General features: G+C 39.9%; 1 protein-coding gene across 2 annotated transcripts in view; it reads right to left on the reverse strand.

Annotated features, from left to right (window-relative positions):
- Positions 1-26,309, reverse strand: part of GAREM1 (GRB2 associated regulator of MAPK1 subtype 1) — a 97,093-nt gene that overhangs the window by 50,340 nt on the left and 20,444 nt on the right. For both annotated transcript variants that reach the window (XM_062501414.1, XM_062501422.1), the window contains exon 2: positions 23,984-24,124. In XM_062501414.1, coding sequence (XP_062357398.1) covers positions 23,984-24,124 — 141 coding nt within the window. The remainder of the gene's footprint in view (positions 1-23,983; positions 24,125-26,309) is intronic.

Below are 26,309 nucleotides of genomic sequence, written 5' to 3' on the forward strand. Positions count from 1 at the left end.
ATGATGTGCTGAAATCAAGCACTTGGTAGTTACAGTTATTCTTGATTACTCCAGAGGTAAAATGCAAATTAATTCAATTTAACGAGATACAGTGTTATCACAATCAGCTAGACATAACTGAGTCAATATGCAATCAGGAGTCCTCACAAACAGAAGGTTCATCATCTAAGTTAGACCAGCTTGTCCTTTGATTGATGTAAGCACACATCAGCCTGCAAAGAAACTACATTTTTTATGTATAAAATAACCTACAGAGCAGCAAGCTGTGCACATCCTACTCATCTGCTAGGGAAGAATTAGACTAGCAGAGAACTGACAGCAATCAACATATTTAGCAACCAAAGCTGTGTTCTGTCCTCCTGCTCTGCTGCGCTTCCCATTCCTACCATCACATGATATCATGAAAGGTGTCATCATTCAGTATTGCCAGGTTTGCTCCATCACTACTTAAACTCTGTTTTCACTCAGGTTCTTATACCAGATATCTTCAATACATCACTTAAGTAAAAATCTGCCCAGTGGACACCTTTGCAGAAGACTTCCAGGTCTGTGCAGCACTAAGTAGCTCACACCTCCAACAGTAGAACATGGTCAGAAGCACAACACATTTGTCTTTTACTTTGCTTGATAACTTTTTTTCACTTGACATTACTTAAAAGAGAAAGTACTTTTTTCAAGTATGTTTAATCATTGAAGCATGACCCTTAATTTTTGCTTTGCATTTGATTTTCTACCACTTGCCTTATGTTTTCCTGCAGAGTTTTAGAGACGTTAAGAATACACACAGCTCATACACAAGAGACTTTTGAGGGAAGAGAAAGACTTCCAAGTTTGTTACCCCTGCAGTAATGGCTCCTAATTTTATTGTAGTTTAATTGTAGTTATATTGACTACACTTATGCAATTGTGAAAAGCAAGGAATTTTTCTGTTGCTATTGTTGTTATTCAGCTTATACTGGCCATAGAAATATCAGAATCTTTACAGAAAAAAAAAATGTTCAAATGGGTCAAAGACTCATTACATTAAAAAGAGAACCCTGAACAATTTCAACAGCAGGTAAAGGGTCCAAACTCTTCAGTGACGTTGCAATGACTGTCTCCAACTACAAAACCTCCATGAATTTGCTATACTAAAAGAGCCTCTGGGGTTGTCCTGATTTTTGTCTTGGAGATGTTAGGTAAAAGCTGAAAACAAGGAGCAGCCCAGTGTCACCACCACTTTCCTAGTTCACCAATGACCAGCAAGTAGCTGGTCCCACAGAGCATAACCTAAGGGCCTTCAGCGGGAACCAAACACCTCTAGGAACCAGTTAACTTGGCAAGATTTGTGAAGAGCAGTAATGACTGCATGAATGAACTCTAAGACGCTCAGTTCCACATAAGCATAATTAATGTATCCAACTACGAAGCATAAGACTGACATTATCTTGGAGAAACTCCAAGGGTCACAGGCACCATACAGGAAAGGAAGCTACAGAAGGAGCTACTGTATTTGCTTAATAAATCTATTGCACAGACTGCTGTCACTGGATTTTGTTCCAAGGAACTACACAAACAAAACAGTCTTTACAGACAGAAGAGAGGGAAGGGGTGGGAGAGAGGCGAGAAGGATTCAATCTCATGATCTCTAACAATGCTGAACAGCTGAAACAGTCATGGACAATGTCTGTGGAACTCATGAATTTTCTGAATTGTTGTGACAACTCTCAACTTCACAATCTGAAGGAGAAAATAAACACTTCTTTAAGAAATCAAGAAATGTCACAGTTTGTCATTTAAACATGAAGTTGCATTTAACCAGACAACTTTTTTTTTGTTGAGCTGTTTGCATTCTTTGAAACATTTTTCATCATTTTCCAAGATGGGAGTTATTTCTGTGCTGTCTACAATTGCTTTTCTAATAAAATAAATGGGTCAAATTGTATACAATCTGCTTTCCTATAAAACCACTGGAGAACTCTAAATATACACTGAAGTCTGATTTTTCATATTACCTTCCCAAACTGCTTTAGTTTAGCTAATAGGTTTTATTTGTGCTGTCTTTGCATAGAAGCATAAACGTTAAGAATTATAAGATATCCTTAGAATTTTTTCAAAATGTTAAGACTGCACACACTGCAAGTGTAAGGATGCCTTAAAATTACACAAAAATAATTTTTTTTTCATTCAGATTTAGGAATGTGAAAAATGCCAAAGGATAATAATTTCTTCTTGTATCCTTCAGCTACACTGCTTTTCAAATAAATTTAATTAATATACCCCAGAAGGTGCTACTTTCATATCAGACTGTCTGGATAGTAAGCACAGGGACAGAGCATTAGGTAAGATATTTATGTAGGGTACTATTGACTCCTTCAAAGTTGTCCTGAGGAGACATTTTACACAGGATTCTCAGATGACTCAGTAGATGGCAAAATTCCCTGTACTGCCAATTATTAATTAAAGCTTATTCTAGAGAATTAAGTGAATTCTCATATACAAGTGTCTCTCTTAAACTCAGAAACTCCTTGCAATTAGGCCTTGGCACGTGATTCAGGAGCTCAGTACCTTCCAAACAGGCTTAATAATCTTGCAGAAGTATTTTTTTTTCTTTCACTTACTGCTCTTAAGGAAGCTTGGTATAACTACCCCATTATTCTTCTGTTTGCAACAAGAACTTGGCCTTTAGGAAGAGCATCACGCAACTCTGAATTGCTAACAAGCACCAAAAAAGGTGGCAGTAGTAATTAGTTATCACAGTTTCAGACAGATAGACAGATGTGTGTGTGCATATATTTGGATATGTATGAGCATATATATAGACAGTAGATATATACATATAAATTTTAAAACTTGGACATTACCTATTAAACCCCTGCAAAAAACAAAAACAAAATTCCCACTTTATAAACTTTTAATCTCATACCTTCCTGCCTCCAGCTTTCCCTTTTCCACATCTACCACGATACACTTAAAGCATCTGTAGATGTCAGAAGAGATGTCAGAATAGCACACCCCTCTCTCCTTTCACACATAACCCTGACACATTTCACCGCAGAAAGCTAGTGAAACAGGCTCCAAATATTTTACTCTGCAGCTGGTCTTTAAGCCCTAATAACCAAGGGAGGTTGAAGTCACTCTCTAATCTCCTAATGTGTAAGAATCAACAGAGCTCCCCTTTGAGCAGCCAGCCTACGCTGGAGCACAGAACAGATTGTGTCAAGTGACAGCTGCTTTCTGGCAGAACATGCAGGCTCCCTACCAAGAAAGGGAGGCAGGAAGCATCACTCAGTTGAGGAAGAGGCTGCCAGATTTGGAAAAAAAAAAAAAAGTCATACAGCCATTTGAAAATCCATGCAGCTCTAATGAGTTGCCTGCATATATCGTGAACATATACACTCTGCTGACATCTCCTCTTCACCTCTCCTCTGTTACTTGCCTTTTGCAGGAAGAAAGTTTCCCACTGCAAGGATGATTTGCCTATGCATCTGAATGGTGCTTCAGGTATTACAGCTGCTCTACAGAGAGAAATAATAAAGGACTGTCAAGCTCTCTAACTGGTTAAACCAAGTTTGAAATTGAACATGTCATACACATACTCCCTTTTTTTCAGAAAAGTATTAGGTGTAAGAAAATGAGCTGTAGTCTGGTGATTGATCATGGATATTAGTGCATGCATATACACTCGTACCAACACCTGGAAACACATTTCTTGCTACTGTGTCAGCATGCAAGAACAAGGCATGGAATAAAAAATGGTTTCATGGCTCCATGTTCTGACCAGCTTGTGCAAGTAGTCTTTTAATTTCAAAGTATCCACTAAATACAGCTTAAGACCAGTCACAGCTCAGTTCAAGTAAGAAGTTTCTGAAGTTATAGTAGCATTTTTTCTGGGTGCCTACAATGTTCTGGAGCACAAAAAATCATACTTTAAATGCTACATTTCTGAAAACAAGTTGCTACAAGTAGGCATTTGTACTTCTGGATGTATTACCTTCTAAGATGAAGGGAAAAATATTCAGCCCAAGCACCTTTTCCACCTCTGTTAAAGAAACAGAAACAAAAAAAAAAAACCTCCCCAAGAAAATGTTGGCAACAAAGCTGCAACTGGCTTTTTTAGAGCGTTATTTAGATTAGGCTGCAACATTTGACAAATTTGCATTCATATCCTTTACAGCTGTATGATTTAAGCCCTTGTTAGCTTGATTTCAGTCCTGCTTAAAACCTTTATCAGTATGTTAGACATATGGCAGGCTAACAACTAACTGCTCTGTCAAATCCACATTTATGTGTAAGTCAACATACAGATCGTATGAAGGAATTTTTACCAGTTAGTTTCAGCAGGATGAAGAAAGGATTAGAAATGGCTATGGAATTAAGAATTTTTAGAGGAAACGCACCATACGGATTAACAAATCACAGGATATTCCAAATTGAAAGACACCCACAAAGATCATGAACTCTAACTCTGAAGTGAAAGGCCCATACAGGAATCAAATCCATAACCTTGGTGTTATCAGCACCAAGCTCTAACTAACTGAACTAGTCTGGTTGTTCCTTTGAAAGGTCATATAAATCATACTCAAGAAAGTTCTAATACTATATGGTCAGTGAAGAATGTTAAACTTCACATTGAAATCTTTCAAGAACTCAAAAATGGCAAATGGGTGTAACGTAAATACACCAGACATTAACAGTTTAAATTGTGGATGAAAGAGAAGTCCCAGCCCCTAAGAATAAACATACCTACAAACTGATCTGATAATAGGAAGAGTTTTGCAATACAAGATAATACTAATAAAACAGGAAAGATGGTTACAAAATCTGTTCTTGCAAGCGTCCTGATTACGTAATGAATTTAAGTGATTATAAATTATTGTCTTTACTACTTCCTCTAGTGCTTTACATTTTGTTTACCAAACAGAAGTAGCATGCAAGGAGCTCGTAGCAGGTGTTCCACTTTGCTGTGCTGCAGCAGTGTCCCACTTGGCCACCACAGGCCACACACCAGCAGTGGGGCACCTCTGCAGAACTGATGGGGGACAACTGCAGAGCTGTGGCACAGCTGGGGCACGTGAACGGATCCAGAATCCAGCACTGTGTAACCAAAAGCTGCTGCTGCTTCTGAAATATTAGTGGTTGGGCATTTTCCACTGGAATTACATGATGCTCTTCTAGTTTTGCATCTGTGCTCACGAATACACTGCAACTCAGTGCCAAATTGCAACTGTTCTCACAAATATTCCTTTCTAGCCAGAGACCAAGTACTTTTAAAGCTGGTCTCTGGTCAGGATCAGGCTAGTTCAGTTACTATTCTTAATTCTGTGTCTCTATTACACAAGCCCACACAAATACTTCAGCCCAGAGCCAGGAATTCCCCTTCATTTTCCATCACCTCAGCCTGTAGCATCTGGTAAATAAAAATTCAGAGTCTCTCATCTAAGAGGAGCAGTTTATCTCGACATGGGCTATAACACTCTCTTGTTATGCGTCCAGCCTGTGGAACTTCAGTCTCCTTCCTGTTTCACCTGGGAAGTTCTCTTTTTCTCCTGGCTAGGCCTAAATGCTGAGATGCCTCCAGAACAAGACTTTCAACAGCATGTCCACAGCCAAGAATGCAGGTCATCTCACAAAGAACTACAGGAACAGCCCCACTGTCTTGTCCTTTCAAGACTACAATAAGGTTTACAGGTTTACAATTTAGGGGAAGGTTTACAGAACTTAAAAACCATAGAAAACCTACTGCCACCATTCTGGACCGGAGAAAGATTTATTCTAACACAAAGCACCCTTTAAGACCATATGCCAGTAACTTTTTAGGAAATTAATAATGGCTTTTGTCAAATAATATGTCGGTCTTGCTAATTGCAAATAGGGGAATGTTTAAGGAGTTTCTAAATGGCCCAAAATCTACTCTCACGAGTTAACAGTTATTCAGAAATATAATTACAAATTTCTCATGGTCAAGTACAGCATAAAGGTGTTTTTTCCACTACTGGTTTTTGCAGATCTCAAGAACACAAAGCTTTTACTCAAAACTTAGATCTAAGGTATTGAACTTGCAGGACAGTGGTGCTTAACAAATGAACATGTATCTCGGAATGACTGCAAAACAAGAGGGAGAGAACAGTCTAAAAGTGACTTTGCTATATTTAGGAATAGTACAATCAATACAATACAACCAACAAGTCCAGAAATATAACTCGTGTTAGTCGCCAATGCCTGGAGCCAGTACATCTGCAGAGAAAAAAATAGAAGTAAATAATTAAATAAATAAACAGTTAAATCAGTCTGATAACATAAGGGGAAAGATTCCAGTAAAAGAATTTGCCAGGCACAGAAGAAATGCTTTCTTTCATTTGGCAGAATTTACCAAATCTCTACACGAGTTTAGCAATCACTTAGCTGTTCTTCATATGTTTACTTTGATTTTACTTTAGTTTCTGTGAGACTGTTAAACAGCCAAAAACATTGAGGTGACATGGGCACAAAAAAAGCCAGGAAGAAACATAAAATAGTGGCAACCTAACAACCTCTACTGACAAAATAACTGACTTTGCAGCTCAGAGGGAAATGTTGCATTATAATCTGGATGCAATCAAATCTCTGGTGGGTTTGTAAATCATTGCTAAGAATAATCTGTCTGGTTGTTTACACTATTTAGAAGAATACTGGTGTCAACACCCAAAGTTTGATTTCCATGTTGGCCTGAACTTTCTTCTGTAACTGTTCGCAGACAAAATTTTGTCATGTCTATTAGTCAGACCTTTTGGAATAGTCAAACACTGAAGTTAATAGGTCTCCACAAATCATTAAGTGATAACTCCCATACAGAAAAGGAAGAAAGTCCATCTACCACTGGCCTGAAAAACATCCATGGAAACAGTACAGAAATCCAACAAATGTACACGGACACAAAACCAAAGTCATTTGACTATTTCTGTTTGTATGTGTGTGTGGTTTTGGTTTTTTTCTTTTTGTTTTCTTTTTTGTTCTTTTTCAAACTCAAAAGTTATCATACAGTATTAACTTCTACCAGCTAGTTTTAAAGTTTGCAGTTTTATCTACTGGAAGGAAAGAGTGAGGAAACAACAGTTGAAGGCATTTGTTTCCAAAAGTTTGATTGGATATGGTCAAGGAGTCAGCAGTCCAATTCTTCAAGAAGAGGTGCTCTCATTTAAAAATACAAATCCTTTGTATATGATCTTGCACCTGCTTTTTTCAGTGGAAACCACATTTATGCTGTTCACTCCTCAGTGTTTCTGAGCCACAGCAGCCAGGAGTAAGGAACCTAAAAGGTGCACCCAAAATGTAACACATATAAATCCATTGCTGTGGGTGGCTGGGAGTGACTAATTCAGTGCATTTAAACTTAGTAATTGTACTTACATCTTCCAAGTTTGTAAGGGCACATTTTTTTTGTTGCTGCTATTACAATCTAACTAAATTTGTTGTGGAATGACATTTTTGTTGTTACTGCCATTACATATGAATTACATTTAGTATGAAATCAGCTAAACAAATATATGCACCCTCTTATCTGCATTATCTCCATTCATCCCTGGGCATTAAACTGATATTGCCATCATTTATTTCTGTATATAGATGGATGTTCTTTTATAGCCACTGGATCAAGCTTCAATGTTTAGTGCAAAAGACTTCTGAACCTTAGTTGTCCCTGAGTAAGGTTTGGAAACCCTGCCATCTGTAGCCTACACCTCCTCTCACTGAGGTGAACCCATAGATCCAGGGCAGTGTGTTCAAATAACCAAAAGCCACCCACATTGCTTCTTTATATCTCACACTTTTTGAACCATAGTAGTATGAGCAGAATACCAGAGAGAGAATACAAGTATTTCAAAATACTCAGAAATAGGCTCTTCTCAAGAGCCCTTATTAATAATCCAGCTCTCTTTCTATTAAAATTACTGGGACTTTTATCATTGTCTTGAAAAAAGATAAAAAAATAAATCAATGGCTCAACTAAGGAAATATTAACTACATCCACAAAAGTTTTCCTGAGAGGCCAGTGAAGAGTCTCATCTAATCCTTCCCTGATGCTGTTTGCTTTTTCTCTCACCCCAAACATTACCCAGAAGTTCTGATATCACCCAAGTGCCATAGCCACTTCCTTCTTATGGCAGAGAAAGAAGAATTTTTCCTCCAGTGAGGAATTACCAAGGGAAACAACTTGATGAGCACTTCAAATGAATACAATACTTGGTGAAGAATTACCTGATGTGGGTTACTAAGCCCTAGAACAAAACCAATCACTCAAGACAAATTCTGAAGTTATAGCATTTGTTAATTTTAAGCATAATTAACTTGCGAAACTCATCTGGCCTTAGAAGCCATGACATGACATGCTGTAAGCATGCAACAACCTGCACTTGTGGCTGTGTACCACAAGCAGAGACTAAATGTAAAAAGACAACACACAAAGTTATTTTTAAATCTATTTCAGAGAAACTGTCTGAGGACACAAGTAAGAGGGTGTCTATTCATTTTAACAGCTCCTCACATGTAAGAACAAACTTTTAAAACAGTTTTGTTTGTTTGTTTAGTACAGACAATTCCTGCAAGGGAGACTAATATTTGTAACAATGCTAGTCAAAGTATTCAGTCTCTATTCTCAAGAACATCCCTCCAGCTGAGGAAAGCAAGAAACAAAAGGCCCCATCTGCCAAAACCAGCCCAAATTGTTTCTATTGTTGATTTCTCTTGAAGTCAATGATACTGAAGCCTCAGGCAAATGCTTACCAACCAGGTCCCCCATTTTAGTTTTCCAAATAGCTATCCAAACAAGGTTTTCAGCTTTATAAACAACTAAGCCTTTACAAAGAGAGTATGTTTTAAACTGATCCAACTAAATTATGAACAAGATCAAATATTACTCAAGTGCTGCCTTTCAAAATGCAACAGCTGAAACTTTTGATTCAGATATGGAAGAGCAGGGCTTACTGGTGCTCAAGGGGTGGCCCCAGGCAGTAAGGCTTATCTTCTCCTCCACTTTATTTTATAAATGCATCTAAGCATCACTGTGACTGGACCAGCAATTATGGAAAACAATCAGTACTCATCATCACCACACACAATGCAAAAACTAGAAATATGCACATAAATCACACATATGGCTCCTATGACACAGGCCCTTCACACTGAGGGTCTCTGTTTGCATGCAGTACAACTCCTGTCCATCAGAGCAGCTTATGAGCATAACAGGCATTTAAAGCTGAAAATGTCCTTACCCTGAAAAAGAAGCCTTGTATTAAACAATGCAGCAGATAACTCTGCCAGTGATTTGGGCAGAGAAATTCTCTCAGAAGCATTAATATAGTAACTTGGTTTTCAAAACTTGAATAAGAGAAATTTAATTTTCACAGCCCTTAAACAGTTACTAAGTTTCTAATTCTAGGACTTTACCTTCCTTCCCCACTACCTTAAGAGCTTTTTCCAAAATGGAAAGTGTGGACTTCAAACTTCTTTTGCAGGAACTTTCCAGCTTCCTTGCACACCCACTTAGATGTATACAAGTTGTGGCAACATTTCATAGAGGAATTTCACAGCATCACATACATCTTTCACCATCTCCCTCAAACACATCAGTTAACTCTATTCTAGGCTCTTTAAATTTGTTACATTAGACACCTGAAGCTAAATGAAATCCTGAAATATATTAAAGTACTATAGTATTGTTGAGAACTGCACATTAAAGAATTCTTCTGGTTATTTTTGGAGAACCACAGATGGAAAGTGCAAAAGCTTGATTTTGAGTAGCATTACATTTTCAAATTAATTTAAGACAATGGAAATAAGCTAGATACCTTATGAGTTTACTCCCAGATAGGAAACTGTCAACTAGTACAGTCAGCAGGACCTACCAGCTCCTCAATGATCCCATTTAACACCATGCTATAGGAGTGCACACATCCTTTATGCCTTACAATGGAAAACCTAGTTTAAAAAAAAATATTAAATCCCCCACAAGCATCCCAACAGCAAAGAACACAGTTTAGCTCAGCCACACTGGTAAAATTAGGCAGGCAATTTTACTACATTGCTTTTTTAGTTATTTGCCTATAAGAACATACCTTCCTTAAAATATATTTGCATTTCCCTCCCTAAAAAGTTCAACCCACTCATACTGAATGATTTGTACTGCTTACACACAAAGAAGAAGTATCTGGGAGTAGTCTGCCTTCAGGTATACAGATACTTTGGAAATCAAATCAAAGTGAGATCTGGTATTGGGGGGTGTGTGAATATATATACACACAATATATTTCTATTACTCACATCTTGAGATTATATACATATATATAATATATATATATTACTCACAACCTGCTAGAACATATGACTTGGCAAACACAGACGGTCAGATGCCTCTGCTCTCCCCCCCTCCACATTGTGCTGCTATAATTGGTCACCAGCAATGTGACATAGAAAAGGTTTGTAAGTTTGCACTCAGCTGGCATGTGTCCAGGCAAGGCCTGGGGAGGAAGAGCTTCCCAAGAGTCCCTGCTAGACAGACACAGTTGGAAGAAAGCCTGCAAGACTGAAGATTAACAGCCTACAAAAAGACCTCCAACCCCCAGACTGTGTCGGCCAGCTGAAAAGCTCATCCCCAGATTTCGAACCAGTCTGTCAGACACCAGACCTGGCAGCTCCTGGGGCCAGCAGCACAGCTCTGTTTCCAGGCTGCTTAGATAACAACTGTGCAGCCAAGGGATGGACTGGGAGAAGTTATTTTAAGTTGCAATTATGAGTTCATACGTTATCAAAAGAGCCGGATGAACACAGTCACTGCTGCTAATAGCTTCCTTTTCTCTTCGGAAAGAGCCACAAGGATTTTAGTCATGGCAACTAAAGACAAAGTAAATAGCACCTGGTGAAGGATTAGTTGCACACTGATGCTGCTACCACCCCAGTGAACTCCAGTACCTCCCATTCTTTGTTCAGGCAGTCCTGTTGAAACGGGTCTGAAACACATCTCTCGTTTTTTCCTGTAGAAGTACTTCCTACATAGGATCTAAAAAACCCAGCATGTAGTGGCAGTGCTCAAGATAAAGGACTGCACAAGAAACCCTCACTCTTCAGCTGAGGGCTGGGTAGCCACAAATGCATACGAAGGGTAGCAAAGTACTTCACACTTTCAAAGCAAACACTGAGTGGCAGGAAGAAGTGTTAGAACTCACAGCAAGAAGGAAAAGCAGCACTACTGCACAAGAGGTGAGGCAGAACTTCAGAAGGAGCTAGCAGCAAGATGACAGAGCATGAGGTATTCTCCCTTTGCTACACATGGACTAATTCCAACATGAGAACAAACACTAACGTCAGAGCCAATATTAAAAATCATTGCCACAGCACAGAATATTCTTCAGAAGGCAAGGTTAAGGGCTGGAGGACAGCCTGACCTTGCCACAAGTTCATCTGAAGTCATAAGGCTGAATGAGGAAGTTGGGCATAAATAAGTTTTTACTTGCATGAATCCTTACACAGCTACACCTTGGCAACAGACTTCTCTTAGATCAGTCACATAGCCATTACTAACAGCATACACTGATCATCATAAATTTTATGCTCCCATACTGGTGGCACCCGTGGTTTAGAAACAATGGTGCCATCAATCCTCCAGACCCACTACTGGCTACTAAATACAGTATTTTCCGACAAGTATTTACTGAAATTAATTTTAATAGGATTTTATAGATCAGCTGCAATCATTAACTACAGCCTTTCAGACTACTGTGACTTTCAGAAGTCATACATTATGTTACTTTGTTTTATATATCACTGAAAATTCTACATCCTCTAAGAAAGTATATATGGTACCCACCCACCACTGAGAGGTAAAGAACTGTGTGCTTTTTAGTTTTCTAAACCAGGTTCTGAAATATTTTCCTACAGCTTTGGTAAAAAAATTGTTGCAGAAGCTACAGTGAAGTTCTGTCTTTCTGTAATACTTACATTCTGATGTTTCCCACTCCTCTTCCTGAAAGAAAATTCTAATTTAAAAAAAAACAACTTTATTTTTTTTTCTATCTGGCAAGAAGATGCTGCTGTAAGACTGTGCCACACACAAACTGGATGAGCAGCCAACTGCTGAGTGGGAGGCTCATTAAAAAAGGCCATTTGCTTGCCATATGTCTCTTTCTTCTAGACAGACTAATTCTAGTCATTAGAATTTTAACCAGAAATGCAGATAAGCAAAGCAACTTTTTGTTAAAATGGCACCAGAAGTCTTCCTAAGCAAAGTATTGAGAGCTGCTCAGCGCTCAGAGCAAGTTACCAGTTGGACAGGAGAGCCCTGATCCCAAAGCAGGGCTGGCAGAATGCCTCATCCTTCCAAGGCTGGTGTTTCTGACCTCCCAGTGGGGAGCTCCTGTCCCTCCATCTCTTCCTCCTGCTGCCATCCACCACCATATCCATGCTGCTGCTGCTACACTCCCCTACTTCTCCCTCCACCAGCATTTCCCCTTCACTCTTCTCCCTCCCTACTGCTGCACTCCCACAGCCAGCAGTGGGATAACAAAAGTCAGCACGAGCACATCTGGTCCCAACCATCTGCCTAGAACAGCTCTTGCAGACCTTTGGATTCACTAGCTCCATCAGCTCCTTTGACACCTTTGTGTCTTGGACAGTGTGTGTACTGACACACCGGCAGACAAACAGGTAACCCACAGGCAGCCACAGACTTCCTGAACTGGGACAGTGGTCACTCAGCAGCAATCAAATTGAAAAAAAAGGAGAACCACCAACCCACCCCAACCCTTAGGATTTTGAGTCCATCTCAGCCTTTTTTTAGACTCAGATAAAATAGTTTTTCAGATAGGAACATATGCATACTAGATCTTATTATAAATGTCATTCTCTCTTCTATTTACATGCTGTTATAAGACACTACCAGTGTGAACTCAAATTCGGTTGATTTTATTTAGAAAGTTTGTCTAAATTCACATGTTATGTTTCTATAGCAACTCTCCTCTTGGACGGTTCAACAGCACTGCCTAGAAAAAATCTGATACCATGAGCAGTTACAAGTACTGACCATTTCCCTCTTCCAAAGTCCCACAGTGTCCAATGAAGCCTAAGGCTGTTTTAGTATCATAAAGCAACTTCATTCCTACTCAGAGTATTTCTCATCCCACATCCCAGGACATGCTTTAGCTCTTCTCCTACACTGACTCTGAGGAATACATCCTTCCCAGCAGGCAGTTCTGGGTTTCTAAGCCACATTTGTAAGAATCTCTCAATTCAGATCCATGAATCTAATGCAGCACCACTTTGTTTTTCTTCTATTTTTGGCAATTCCATTTGCATAGTCAATGTCTTAATTCTCCCACATACTTTGAGCCCTAGAAATTAATTTAGCACAGACATAGTAGCTAAAGAACTGGATTATTCAAGTTACCTTGCCCATCCATCTCACCCCTGCTTCACTTTTCCCATCAAGCTTCACAGTGATGCCACTTGACCTACACAGACTTTACTTTTTGAGTCTGGAAATGCAGAGGCCCATGCAGCATTTTATCAGAGACAGCTTTCCCCAGTCTGTACTTCTTGCTGAATGCTTTCTCCTCCACAGACACACACCTCACACTTACCTATGCTCAAAAGGCTATAAATCACTTAAAAAATTGAATAAAATACACAAACCAATTATTCTGGCAGAACACAATGAATGCACTTCCCATCATTTTGATGAAGACCTTCAGGTGGGATCTTGCATCCTACTCACACATCCCTCTTCCTTTTTGAGCACATGTGCAGCCATCATAACAAAATTGGGACCTTTCACATGATGAGCTGGTCCACACACAGCAAAAGAAGGACCAGGTGAGTGCCATGAAACAAGGACACAGTGAACAGATGTGGCTGGCTTGAATTATTTCAGCCACTCAAATGCAGTCAGCCAGCCTTGGCTTGCTATTCCCAGTCCACTGCAATATAGAATTCATGGGAGATGAACCGGAAAGGTTGAACTGGTGACAAATATTTAAAGAACGTGATGTCAAAGTGCCTCCCCTGAAAAACATAACCTTAACACCTTGATTTAAAAGGTTCTTCTTTCTCTGCATAGGCTATCAACCATCCAAGATGACAGTAGCATCTGTCAGTATAGTAGATTTTGACAGGTGGCTCAGCAGCCTGGTATTCCCTGTTTGAGGGCATTTATGAAAGCCCTCTTACAGCATGCAATGGATTTCCTTCTTTGCCTCTGCTCCAGCCAGCTTGGAGTCAAACTGCACACTTGGGTTCAATAGAACAGTTGAGGCTCACCTGCAGTAAAGGGGATGAATGGAAGACACAGCTTCATGTCTGTACATAAAGCTGCAAGAAGTAAGTACAGGCTTTCAGTTTCTCTCTGCTGCACAGGTCTTTCAGAGCAAGAAGTTAAATTCCCGTGTTCCTCCTATGCAGGTAATAATGGTCACCTTTGCTATTAGTGTTAATAACTTCCCCCCCACCACTGAAACAAGTTAATCTCTGCCAAATGAGAACAGAAAGTCTCTGAACAACAGCCCACGACAGAGGAAAATGCCAGGTTTTCCACTTCTTTAACTTTCAAAGCTCACAGAAGTGCCTTTCCCTGACACAGCAGAATCACTGCCTTGGATCACAGGCTAAATTAAACACACAAATTACATTCTCCATATAAACAGTTATACATGACTTAAATAGCACGGTTTTATTTTCCTATTGGCACCAATTGGTACAGTAGTTCAGTCAAAGCTTAGGACATCAGTGATGTCAGCTGCTTTAATTGGCAGCAGTGACGTGACCAACTCTCATTCCCAGACGTGAAGTGTGCCGGTTTCCATAGGGAGGATGCTGACAAAGAATTCCTATCACCCCTCCTATCAGTTGTTTTCAGCAGCAAATACTAGCTCCAGTAGGGGAAAAAAAAAATCAAATCATCTATTTGGGCATCCAAAAATTCACAGGATGACGTCATCCTGTGAGACAAGATTTCTCTGCAGCTCCCTCCCTAAACACACATGACCTATCAAAATCCCTGCTCTACATTCCTGCCAGCTGGGTTCTGTGTTTACAGAAGGGAAAGACATCAATAATTTTTGCCTTGCTTGTTTGCCATGTTAGCTCAGTTGTAACAGTTCTCCCCCCCCAGTCCACAGAAGGAAAAGGGACAGTCTGTCTGAAAGAGATTTCACAGCCTAATTATAGAAAGTTCATGGCAATGTCTTCCCTCACAAATTCCCATGCAGATTTAGTCCATGTAACAAGTCATAATATCAGCAAAGGAAAAAGTGGGGATGAACTTGAAACTAGTGAAACCAAAAGCAGAAGAATCAACCAAATGAAAGGAAGTGTGCAGTAGTCCATAACCAAATTCCACAAGCATTAAGGGCTGTAATTCTTTGCAAGAGTCTTCATCTGCTACTAGCACGAACTGTGTTCCAGGTAAGAGTCGTGGGATAGCTGCATTGGTGACTGCTTCATTCCTAGCAGTCACATGTGCTTGCTTTCTTCTGCACCTGGTACTCTGTATGAAAATTCATGCAGTGTTACATAAGAGATCAACAAAAGGCATCATTGCCCATATGAACCATCAACTCAAAATATACCATTTCTCAGAATTTAATAAAAATTCTTTCCCCAAGTTTGCACAGAAGGGCTGATTAAACATAGCCTTAACAACTCCCTTCTCTTTATTCTTTACTTCATTAAGGGATAACTTCAAGGCCAGATGGGTGCTGTAAAAACTGTAAAAATCCTACTTTAGGAAAACTGGTGTGAAGTTCCAGATTGCAATTACAGAGTATAGACTAAGAAACTATCCTTAAAGACTTTTAACTGTATGGTTTTCTACAGGCCTGTCAGGATAGGCAAGAAGTGAAGCAGCTTCTCACTTTATTCATGCCTTGCTCAGTGCCTAGAAACAGGCACTGTTTTTGTGCCCCAGCCTTGCTGGCACAAGCTCACCAGCTGGGCAGGCTGTAGTGTTCATGCAACTCCTCCCTTCTGAATTCTGAAGTCAGACCTCATGAAAGAGGAGAGCAGCTGTCTCTTGGGAACTCAGGAGTCACATTTCCAATTTCCTTGTAGCTAGAGCTTAGGGTAGCTTTGAATCAATAGAAATGTGGGATCTGACCAGAACCTTGAGTGCAGCACTGAATTCACCTCAGATTCCCAGTGGAGATCAGCCTTTTTCTCTCAGCTTCCCAGTGGTTAAGTCAGGCAGCTTTTAAGATCCTCTCCCAAGCACTTAAGTCTTTCCAGCATCATGCAAATGAGCCCAGCACTCCACTGTACCAGCCAAGAGCTAAGGGAAAGTAATTCAAGCAATGCCAAGCAAATCCTCTGTGATTCAGGCCATCTCCCAGTCTTCTGGGAACCAGTTTCCTGACTGCTATTCTACTCTTCTCTCAATTGCAATATTTCAAAAAGTCATCCTCACCAGTTAATTTCTTTTGTACGAGCCTCTAGAACTTTTTCCTAATTGATGCAACTACAATCGGCTTTTTTGCTGCCCATGGAGATCTGAAACAAGCAAACAAAATGAAACAAAAAAGCCCACCAACCTCCTTACCGTGAATGCTTGTAAGGTCCCAGCTGAATTTCAGCAGGTTTCAAGTTTGCAGACTTTGAGTAACAGCCAAGAACTGTGAAAGTCTGAGAGGAACATGTGATACTAGGAGTCATCAGCTGTAAAAGCTGCAAGTTTTCCCTCTCTCTTCCTACTTCCCTTCTCAAATATAAAAATCAAAGTTTTGTGCTGAGGCAAATCTTAGGATTTTTCTTTCTAAAACAAGGATAAGATTATACTTGTGCTGAAGTCAGAGCAGAGGAGAGCAAGAGATCAAGACTGCTGTATCTAAAAGTATATACCTCTTCCCACCTAGCACCTCACTGTAATAGGATTGAAAAATATCCCTGTCACCACAAGCTTTTGGTCCCTTTGTGCTTAAGGCACCAAGAAAAACCCATGAAACCAAGCATATTTTATAGTAGAACCAGTGTCTACAAACCCCAGACTGCTACTCCAGGTTAGAAAACAAGACCGAAAATGCAAGTATTTTCTTTCCATGAACTTCTGGGACACAATTGGACTTTTCCTCCATTGCTTGAAATATTACTACCCTGTGCAGTAATCCTGCTTTTCTCATTACATCAAAGAGCAACAGTCTTTGAGGGCTGCAGACTCTTACAGCAGTTCCAGTTTTGCTGTCTGGCCCATCTGAAATATCTGGAAGGTAAACTGGAACTAAAAGAGTGTTGAGCATGGTATTGCTAAAAAGCTGGATACAAATTTTGATACATCCAGCCATCAAACTGAACATCCAAGCAAATTCTACAAGTTCTGTAGGGGATACCAGAAATCTCTCATAGACATAGGGTTGTATATACACAAAGAAAGAAACAGTTTCACAGTCTGCTGATTTTAACTTATGAGGATGGTAACTTTAGGGAAACTAGACACTGCAACAAAATTTTGGCTGAGTCCAGAAAGATGAAGTCAAAAGTGAAAGGTTCTCAGCTGCACAGCTTGATGAAGAATTGCACAGTGTCGTTCCACTTGATGCTAAATTTAAATCATCTCTCCACACTGAAAAGGTATTGCTGGTCCATAGCTTCCATTCTGGGAAGCTGTCAGCACACGAGTCAAGAAGAAACGGGGGGGAAAAAACCAAAAAAAAAAAGCTGGAAGACATATGTGTACTTTCCTTAGCAGTTATAAAACAAAACACGAAGTACACAAGATTCTCTAACACAGGTGATCTGACATAAGGGGAATATTTCATTAAAATTAGGTAAAAAGCTGCTGCTTCACCAGACTGGCTAATAGAGGAGGCAAAAGAACAGGAAGAACAAGTGCACCCAGAGATGCAAAAGAAAAAAGCAATTTTTGCCAGCAATCTCATTGACTGCATTTTGATTCTGCTATTTGATATTGCACTGTAGATCAATGGAGAAGTGTTTGCCAAAATTTAAATGGGCACAGAAAGTGAAATAACAGACAGGACCATGGGAAAGTCTGACAACTTGAAGGTAACTCTCTGAGGAAAAAAGAAGGGGAATATGGATATTTGCTTGTATATAAGAAGAGTAGATCCAGTTTTTCAAGGTGACAGGTTTGAGAAGTTAGGAATATGAAGAGTTTCCAGACTACAAAGCTGTGATTTCCTAGAGTAAAAAAATCCCTAAGTCTTTGTGGGGAAAATGAAGCAGCAACAAACTAAAATCGAGCCAATAAATATATTTTAAAGCATAAACATTTTCAAAAAAGCATGCAATAGGCTTAATGGGCAATTACAAGTGTTATGGACATTGCTGATCTCAGAGTTGAGGAGGCACAAACTGTTCAATAAAATGAATACCCTCTCTCTGCAATATTCAGGTACTACTTTACAATCAGACTTTTTAATGAATACCAAATACACTTTCTTCTTCATGTTTACGAGGAGAGAAAGGTTGCTGTTCTCAAGAAACTTCACACAGTCAAGTATTCAGAACTACAGATGTCATATTTCTTTTTTAAATGTATGAAGGCTATATGCTGGTGGCAATGCTTTCTTTTATTAGAATACTTGTGAAAAGTTTTCAACCTCTGATTGCTTTGCAGATGCACAACCCTCTTCAAGAAAAAAAAAAGAAAAAGAAAAACAGAACTTGAGTACTGGGGGGATTAAATGTGTGGGCAGGTTGCTTTCTTGGTTTTCTTCTGAGGATATCCATTCATTAATCATTTACCAGCCCACGTACACACGGCAGCCTGCCTCTCTCAGGAGCTCTGCATCCAGGCCCTGCTCTCTAGAAAGTGACATTCAGCTGCAGAGCACAAAAGCCTCAGGAGAATTATGTGATAGCTTGGTGCCAGGTTAAGTTCAAAGCAAAACACGAATTCCAAAACATTTCGTATCAGGGAGTGGTGTGCCAGTTGGCTGGAAAAGACTCACCTAAGTTCTTTACTCAGTTCTCTCTCTAAGGCAGTGTTCCTCCCTGCCTTAGATCTCACCCACCTCTTTGAACTTAAAATTACCCCATCAGAGCTGTACTGCTCAACTCACTCAGAAGAACAGGCACAGCTTTCCCTGGCACCACCCGCTCTTCCCAGGGAGGCAAAGCACTCTTTGTCCAGCACCTTGATCAGCAGACAGCATTAAATTGCATCTGAGGGAGTGAAGAATCTGAACTGAACTTAAGCAGGCTCTGTCCCCAAAGTAACACAAGCTGGCAGCAGATACCATAATGTTGACAAGCAAAGGAGGTGTGCCAGTCTAACGTTTGCTCTTCTCCCCAGGGCCAGGAAGAGAGCTCCACAGCAAACTTAGAGAAGACCCAAGATACTACAAGCATCTAAGAGAGCTCAGCATCACCAAAGGAAAAATGAGCTCTTCCAGACTTTCCAAACCAGGATGCAGCAGGTTCAGGGTGGCTAATGAAGAACAGCAGCTGCTGTCACTGTCATCATCTCAAGACAACTGGGAGATGCCTAACTCACACCATGCTCTCCTCCCTCAGTGTCCAAGGCATGGCTTTTCCAGAGTGGATAGCAATAGGCCTAGAGGAATGACCAAACTCCGCCTTGGAGACAGCCATGCCTTTGGACCTGAGAGAGAAACTTCTGCAGCTGCATGTTGCCAAATCTCAGGGAGCTGTCCTGCTGTCCTGTAGCCAAGACAAGTTCACTCGTGAGAAGACCTGCAGAGAGCATCTTCCTCTGGGTTAGCAGGACACAGGGAGGAGCAGGTCCATCAGACATGGCTCTGTCATTAACAAATCAAACCAGTAGGAACAGGTTTCAGTGGGGTGCTTGTACACCAGTCCCAACACCAGAGAAGGGCCTTCTGACTCATTCCCATCCAACACCCTACCTGGGGAAGGTTCACATGACAAGGTTTTATATTTCCTCATTTCAAAGACATGAAGAAAGCTATCAGCACACTTAGGTAAGCAACCAGAGCAGGGCACCAGCGATTACTCTGACTCTGTATTAGCAATTGCACACCTTCACTCCATGGTAGGGAGGTGTGAGTTCACAGAAGTATTTTCAACATCCTGGATGTGTTAGTGTGGCACACCCCGGAGTAGGGTGTTACTTTCTAATATCTTTACTGAAGTATTTTTGTTATTAGTTGCCTCCTGTGTGCACACAGACAGCAGCAGAGACATAAGAGGCATTCCCTCCAAACTCTGGGCAAAACTGAGTAGAAGACTACAGAAAAAGAAAGGACTTGTACATTTGTGTGTTTGTCTTTTTTAAAAAAAACATCATCTAAGAGAAACAGCTTTCCTCTCAAAATGGAAAAAAAACAATTGAGAAAATGAACCATCAGTTGCAGCACAAGAGACAAGGCCCTAAAAAAATCCAACATTAAAAGTCCTGTTACGGTTTGATTAAACATGGAAGTGAGTATTTGGGACAAAATGACCTAGATGCTGCCAACTCATCCCAAAGTACTTTTTTCTTTCATTAAGTGCACTCACCAACACTAGCGTGGCCTTTGAAAGAATAGACTGCACTGTGTAGGTGGGGGTATGAACACATTCCACAGCCTCCTGTGCCACTTTTCCTGTGCAGCAGGTTTTAAGCAACCACATCCAACTTGATCATCCACTTTCACATCAATAATCTGCACACGTAAACAACTGTGGCCACGTAGCACAGACATTTACAGCAGACTGAACCCAAGCCATTTACAGGCAGAGCAGAACACCTCTGCGGCTTGAGCTGATGAATCCTCAGAAACACTGGATAGTTTTGAGCTGTAGAGTCCTGGAAGGTAATGCAAGAAGAATCAGACAACACCCACGAGCCACAGTATTAAAACCCTGAGAAGAGTGTCTCCAGTACCTTTCAGTTATCACAGAATACATCTGAGATGTGATCACCAGCATGTCCCTGGGACACATCTTCCTACGCAGAACTTCTGCAGAAGAATGAAAAGTATCCGTCTTGGCAAGTAGTAGCACAGCAAAGTGTAATTCTGCAAGGCACCAACCAATATCTTCCAAAGTGAGATCATAAACTAGTATTTTCCAGAGGCTACCAGGGGAGACATTTACCAAGGTAAAGGTTACTGTGCTGCCCAAGCAAAACCTAACAGTAATATTTAACATCAGCTGGAGGGTACTGGTAATACACACTAGCTTTTAGAGTAGAAATTAAGGATGTCAGAGTACCAGGAACAAAACAAAACTAGTTCAGACAGAGAGCTGATAAGACCTTCCTCTAAGTATCAAGTGTGAATTGTGTACCTGATGAAAGCAAACAACACCAAAGGAAAGTCCAACTGCTGTGATGGCTTACCTTGGGAAACCCATTCTTTCACATCAAGACTGGGCACTGTCAGGGCTTTAATTTTGATATGCTCTCCATTCTATACGCATGTGAAAACTTCTGTTGTTTTAAGTGCCAGAAACACATTAGTTATTTGGTTTTAATTACATAAAAATATAACTTGATGCTACATTAATTTTTACTCTGAAGAGAAGCAGGCTGGAGAGAATTTTCAAGAGACAATGGTTACATTAACAGCTGTCATATATGATCTTTAATAGCAAAATTTAACATGTCTGCCACCACCAAAAAAACCAACCAGGGTAGCACATTCCTAGTAGGGAAAGCACCACCAGCAAGACTGCACAACTCATATTCTGATAATAAAATTTCACTTAAAAGTAAAGTACAGCATTCCCCTTCTTTAGTAAGGCATTACTGTATTATTTTTATTTTTTTATTATATTGTTTAATAAATGTACCAAAACCTGATTTAGCAAAATAAGAATTACTTTATGTTCCTATTTATATATATGAGTAATAACTTTGTGTGTAATCTCAGGAAAATAAAGTCAGTTTCAGTGTCTCTTTCTGCTTAACTGTTACAACCAATATCATGTTGCAATTTGTGACATTGAAATTCTTCTAGGGTTAAAAAAGAAAAAAATATATTCTATTAAAGCAAAAACAAACACAGAAAGTAATTTCAATGAACTCCTATGTTGCATCTCTAAGGGTTATTCTGGTAGGCAGTACATCTTAGCTGACAGAAGTTTAAAGTTTAACCAGGCAAAAGCCAGTCTTATAATCCAGGTCAGCACCCAGCCCAGCAGCTCCACTAAACTTGGCCTCTCCAGCAGGGGCTTCTTCTCCCAGGAGCAGTGAGCATGAGGCACTGCACAAGGCAGCACTGAAAGCACACTCAGTGCTAGCTCACAGACCTCTGTATGGTACTCCACAGCAGCACAAGTTAATCTTTAGGGTATGGAAGACACCTCTAACTGCATTTAGATGTTAGCATCCACGTGCCAAACTGCAGTGCTTTGCTAACTAATCCTTCACATGTATAGATTCATCTCCTCCTTTCACGTAGGCAAACCCATCAGACATGCTCTGGTTCTGCAAGTTAGCACAGACCATTTTTGTGAAGTTCCTTTGGCAACATTAGAGCACATCACATGTTCAGTAAGTGCCCTTACTAGGTGGAAGCTTCTGAACTTTCAGGTATTTTCATCTCATTAATAAGGGTTCTGTGGCAGGGAACATTCTTTGAGAGCAAAATGTATTTTGCTAACTAAACACACCCTCTTTTCCTGCATTAACACAAGTCAGGAAGAAAAGCACATTGACAAGTTTGCAGTATCTCAGGGGATTGATTTCAATTTTGCTGGTGTCTGTGTAAATTTAAGATATGAATGAATTGAAACATGAAGAGTCAGGAAACCCTGCCTATCATATCTTTGTTAACTTTAAAAACAAAGAATCAAACCAAGCCTTCAGTAAACCCCTTAAGATCTTCTTCCATGCCAATAACCATTTTATTTTCCGTTCTCCTTCTTCCAGGAATCAGTGTAAGGATTTTTAAAACATGTGTTCAGTTCAAAGGCAATGAAGTGTTTATCTGTCCACACCACTGTGGTTTATGCATCCAGGAGGTGTAAAAAAAAAATAAAAATCTACATTGCTAAGCATAAGCACTAGAAAATGTTTCTGCTAAGGAAGTTCAGCGAGTTTTGAAGCCACATACATTATGACACTATATGCCATCAGATCAAAGCTTTTAAATGTATCTTAGAAAAATTAACATTCCAGCAGTGAACTCGAAAGAGAAACAGTACCTAAGAAGGCAAGTGGTATCATTTTCATCACTGGAACAGACTGCATCACTGCAGCTGAAGCACTGCTGTGACTGACACAAAGCAATTCAGCCAAGTCTTGTCCAACTCAGCACACCCTCAGTGCACACTGTTTTAAAGGAAACTTTAGAAGAGCCAAGTACATTATTCAATTGATAACTGGTTTTACAGAAGACTAATTAAAGCACAAAGCCCACATCTTTATTTTGTAGCCATGGCTCTTTAAGTTCACACTTCCTAGCTTTAAAAGTTTTCTATCTACTGCTGTAAGATAAGCACTTCCCACTCACATTGTATTGTTCTGTTCAGTTTGTGAATAAGAACACTAAATAGCAGTACTAAAAATAATTTCCTAGGAAAGTAAAAATAATTTGAAATCATAAAATAAATACGGGTTAGTTGGATCATAGCTACTTGGAACAACACTATTACTCTGTCACCCAAGAAGGCAAAGACAAAGCACTACTGAGGAGCATTTGTTTAAAACTGCATTATTATGAAGAGTTCCTGGTGTTTAACATGGAAATATCTGAAAATCCCCTCCAGCTTGAATGTAAAATCTATTCCATCTTTGACCAAATATTTCAAGGCAATTTCAAACTTTCACACTTATGTCTCCACATTCACACAGTGCTGTCAACTCATGATGCTCAAATTGAAACCAATTCCTCTACACAGCTACATGTTCTGTCAATGTGCTGCTCAATGAAATACATCTATTTAGCAGCCCTGCAAGCAAGCCAGTACCTCTTGCTCTGTAACGTTACTAAAAAGTTAACTCACAGACATGTGAGTTAACACACAAGAGGCTTAGCTTCACTCTCTCAAATATAGCAATCACTGTAAGTGGTAGGCAATTCATTATTTTTGAATTTGCATTTCAGGTCGACAATAGCTTTACCTGCATAATGCACAGGGATTTCTATCTTAGGCCCTATGACGTAGTGACCCTCCTCCAGACTGTGAGCTGTAATTGTTGTCCACTGCCGACACGAATGAATCAGAAGATAATCGCTCTCCCGAAGACCTTCTACAGTTTCTCCTGCAAAACAGATGCAGAGTTTTTTTAAAAAAGAAAACAAACCACACTTACTGCATGATGATTTAGGAAAACATCACAACAAGCATTTTATTCTTATTGGTGTTGATTTTTTTCCAGACTTCTTGATAATTAAAAATGCAATTAGGTAAATTTCAACTCTATCCAGTATTCACTTTTGCAACTTAAGCACCTTACCTTCCATAAAACAAACATGAAGCAAAATACCTCAGTGCACGCATACAATATCACAGAGATGCAATGTAGATTACTGAGAAGTGGCTCTGGGGCTCCTCTTCCAACTTTTTGCGTAAACACACTTTTCATATTTCTATTTTGGTCAGTCTATCTCACTCAATACAAATATTTGAGAGGTTCTTTAGCTTTTAAACAAAAGAAAAAGAAACTCCAACATATTTTCATACTTTAAAAGAGAAGCATCACTCTACCATACACTAGTAACTAGATGTCACACTTCAGATGCAGAGATTTCATCTTTGTCATTCTATCCCTTTGCAAGCCACTGCTTAATTAGCCATTCAGATGTCTATAAACTTAATCCTATCACTTAAGAAAGATGAATAAATAAAGAAATATTTAAAAAAATATTCACAAATGTCCAAGTCCCCTCTCAGACTGAAATTCAACCAGAAGCCTACTCAGACAATGTATAACTCACCTTTCTAGGACACTCTCTCATACCCTTGTACTCTGGTGTCTGTCAAACCCATCCCAAACCCATCCCAAGATCCAGCTCTCCCTTATTGCCCCTAACTTTGCATTTCTGCAGAGTATCCTCCCCTGTTCTACAATTGATCATCTACAGTGATCAGGTCTAGAGTGCTTTTCTAGGCTTTCCAGCAATTGCAAGAGCCATACCAGACAGACCACTTAAAGTGCCAGCTACACATCCCAAACATGATGAGATATATGAACAAAATTTCACAGAGCAGGAAACTGTTCTGTGTATCATCACAGAACTGCTCTCACACACCTGCAGTCCTGCTGAATACACTTCTGCATTAAGCACACAAAAAACCAGCCTTTCTCCAGGTGTCTTTGAAGCAGTCACTTAAGACTTTCAGGAACACTCAGTAGACACTAAACATGGGCCAAGAATAATGAAACTTTCAATTTCATTTTCCTTCTCCCCCACCAGCCCTCTGCAGTTACAGCCAAAAATAACGCAAATAGTTCAGCCCTGGAATCAAGTTTGGACAAAATCCATCCCCTTCAGCTACTACAACAAACTGAACTTTATCCTCACTGTCCTGATATTCTTAAAAGTCAGTGGAAGAATGAGAATTTCCTCAGCCTGGGGCAGCAGACATTTCCTCTGTTCAATCTCTGCCGAGGAGAGCTACTTCCCACTGAGTTTTTTTTTTTTTTTCTCACAACAGGCACTCTTCCACTGTAGGCAACAACTTCTACACACCCCATTCCTTCCTGATTTCATGCTCCCATTCTATCAGAAAGCACCCTCCTACACGATTTAAAACAGAGCAACTGGTGTGTGTGAGAATTGTTAAGATTTAAAATCAGAAGAGACCATTACAACCATCTGCTCTGACACCCTTCGGCCACAGGATTCTGCCTGTTTCCTCCAGAAACTCAGATCTGGCTAAACAAGGGAGAGACATGGCCCAATCCACAGAGCCCAATAGATGGACTTCCTTGGGTCTGCTGTTCCGTGGCTTGTGAAACCTTAAAAACATTTCTGTTTCGCCCATTTTTACCTTTAATTTATAAAAATGGGTAAACTGCTATGATAGGGGTGTAGATGAGAAACAAATCCCCCAACCCCCCACAAGAAAAAAAAAAGAAAAAGAGGTCAGAAGGTATACAAAGCTCCTTAGTACCAGTTATTCTTGCTCCTATGAAAGTACATTTCTAGGTTTCCTTTTCCACAGCACAGAAAGTAGCTTCCAGGTAAACAGGTCATTTCATGAACTGGCTTCCAGGTGTTCCTTGGACCACATCCCTTGGAAGCCAAGACAGGCAGGCTGCTTAACTTCAGTTCCTGATCCCTGGGAAGCACCACCCCTGCCTCCACAGCAGAGGGATAAGGGATCTTGTAGAGCCTAGGGAACAGTGGAAAAATTACCATGCAGCACCAGAGAACTCTTTTCCATCTTGAAAGAAACTCAGATATATTTGCTGAAGGAATTATGCATCTTCTAATTTTTAG

Source organism: Cinclus cinclus, chromosome 1, assembly GCF_963662255.1.
Source record: "Cinclus cinclus chromosome 1, bCinCin1.1, whole genome shotgun sequence".
NCBI classification, from domain to species: Eukaryota; Metazoa; Chordata; class Aves; order Passeriformes; family Cinclidae; genus Cinclus; species Cinclus cinclus.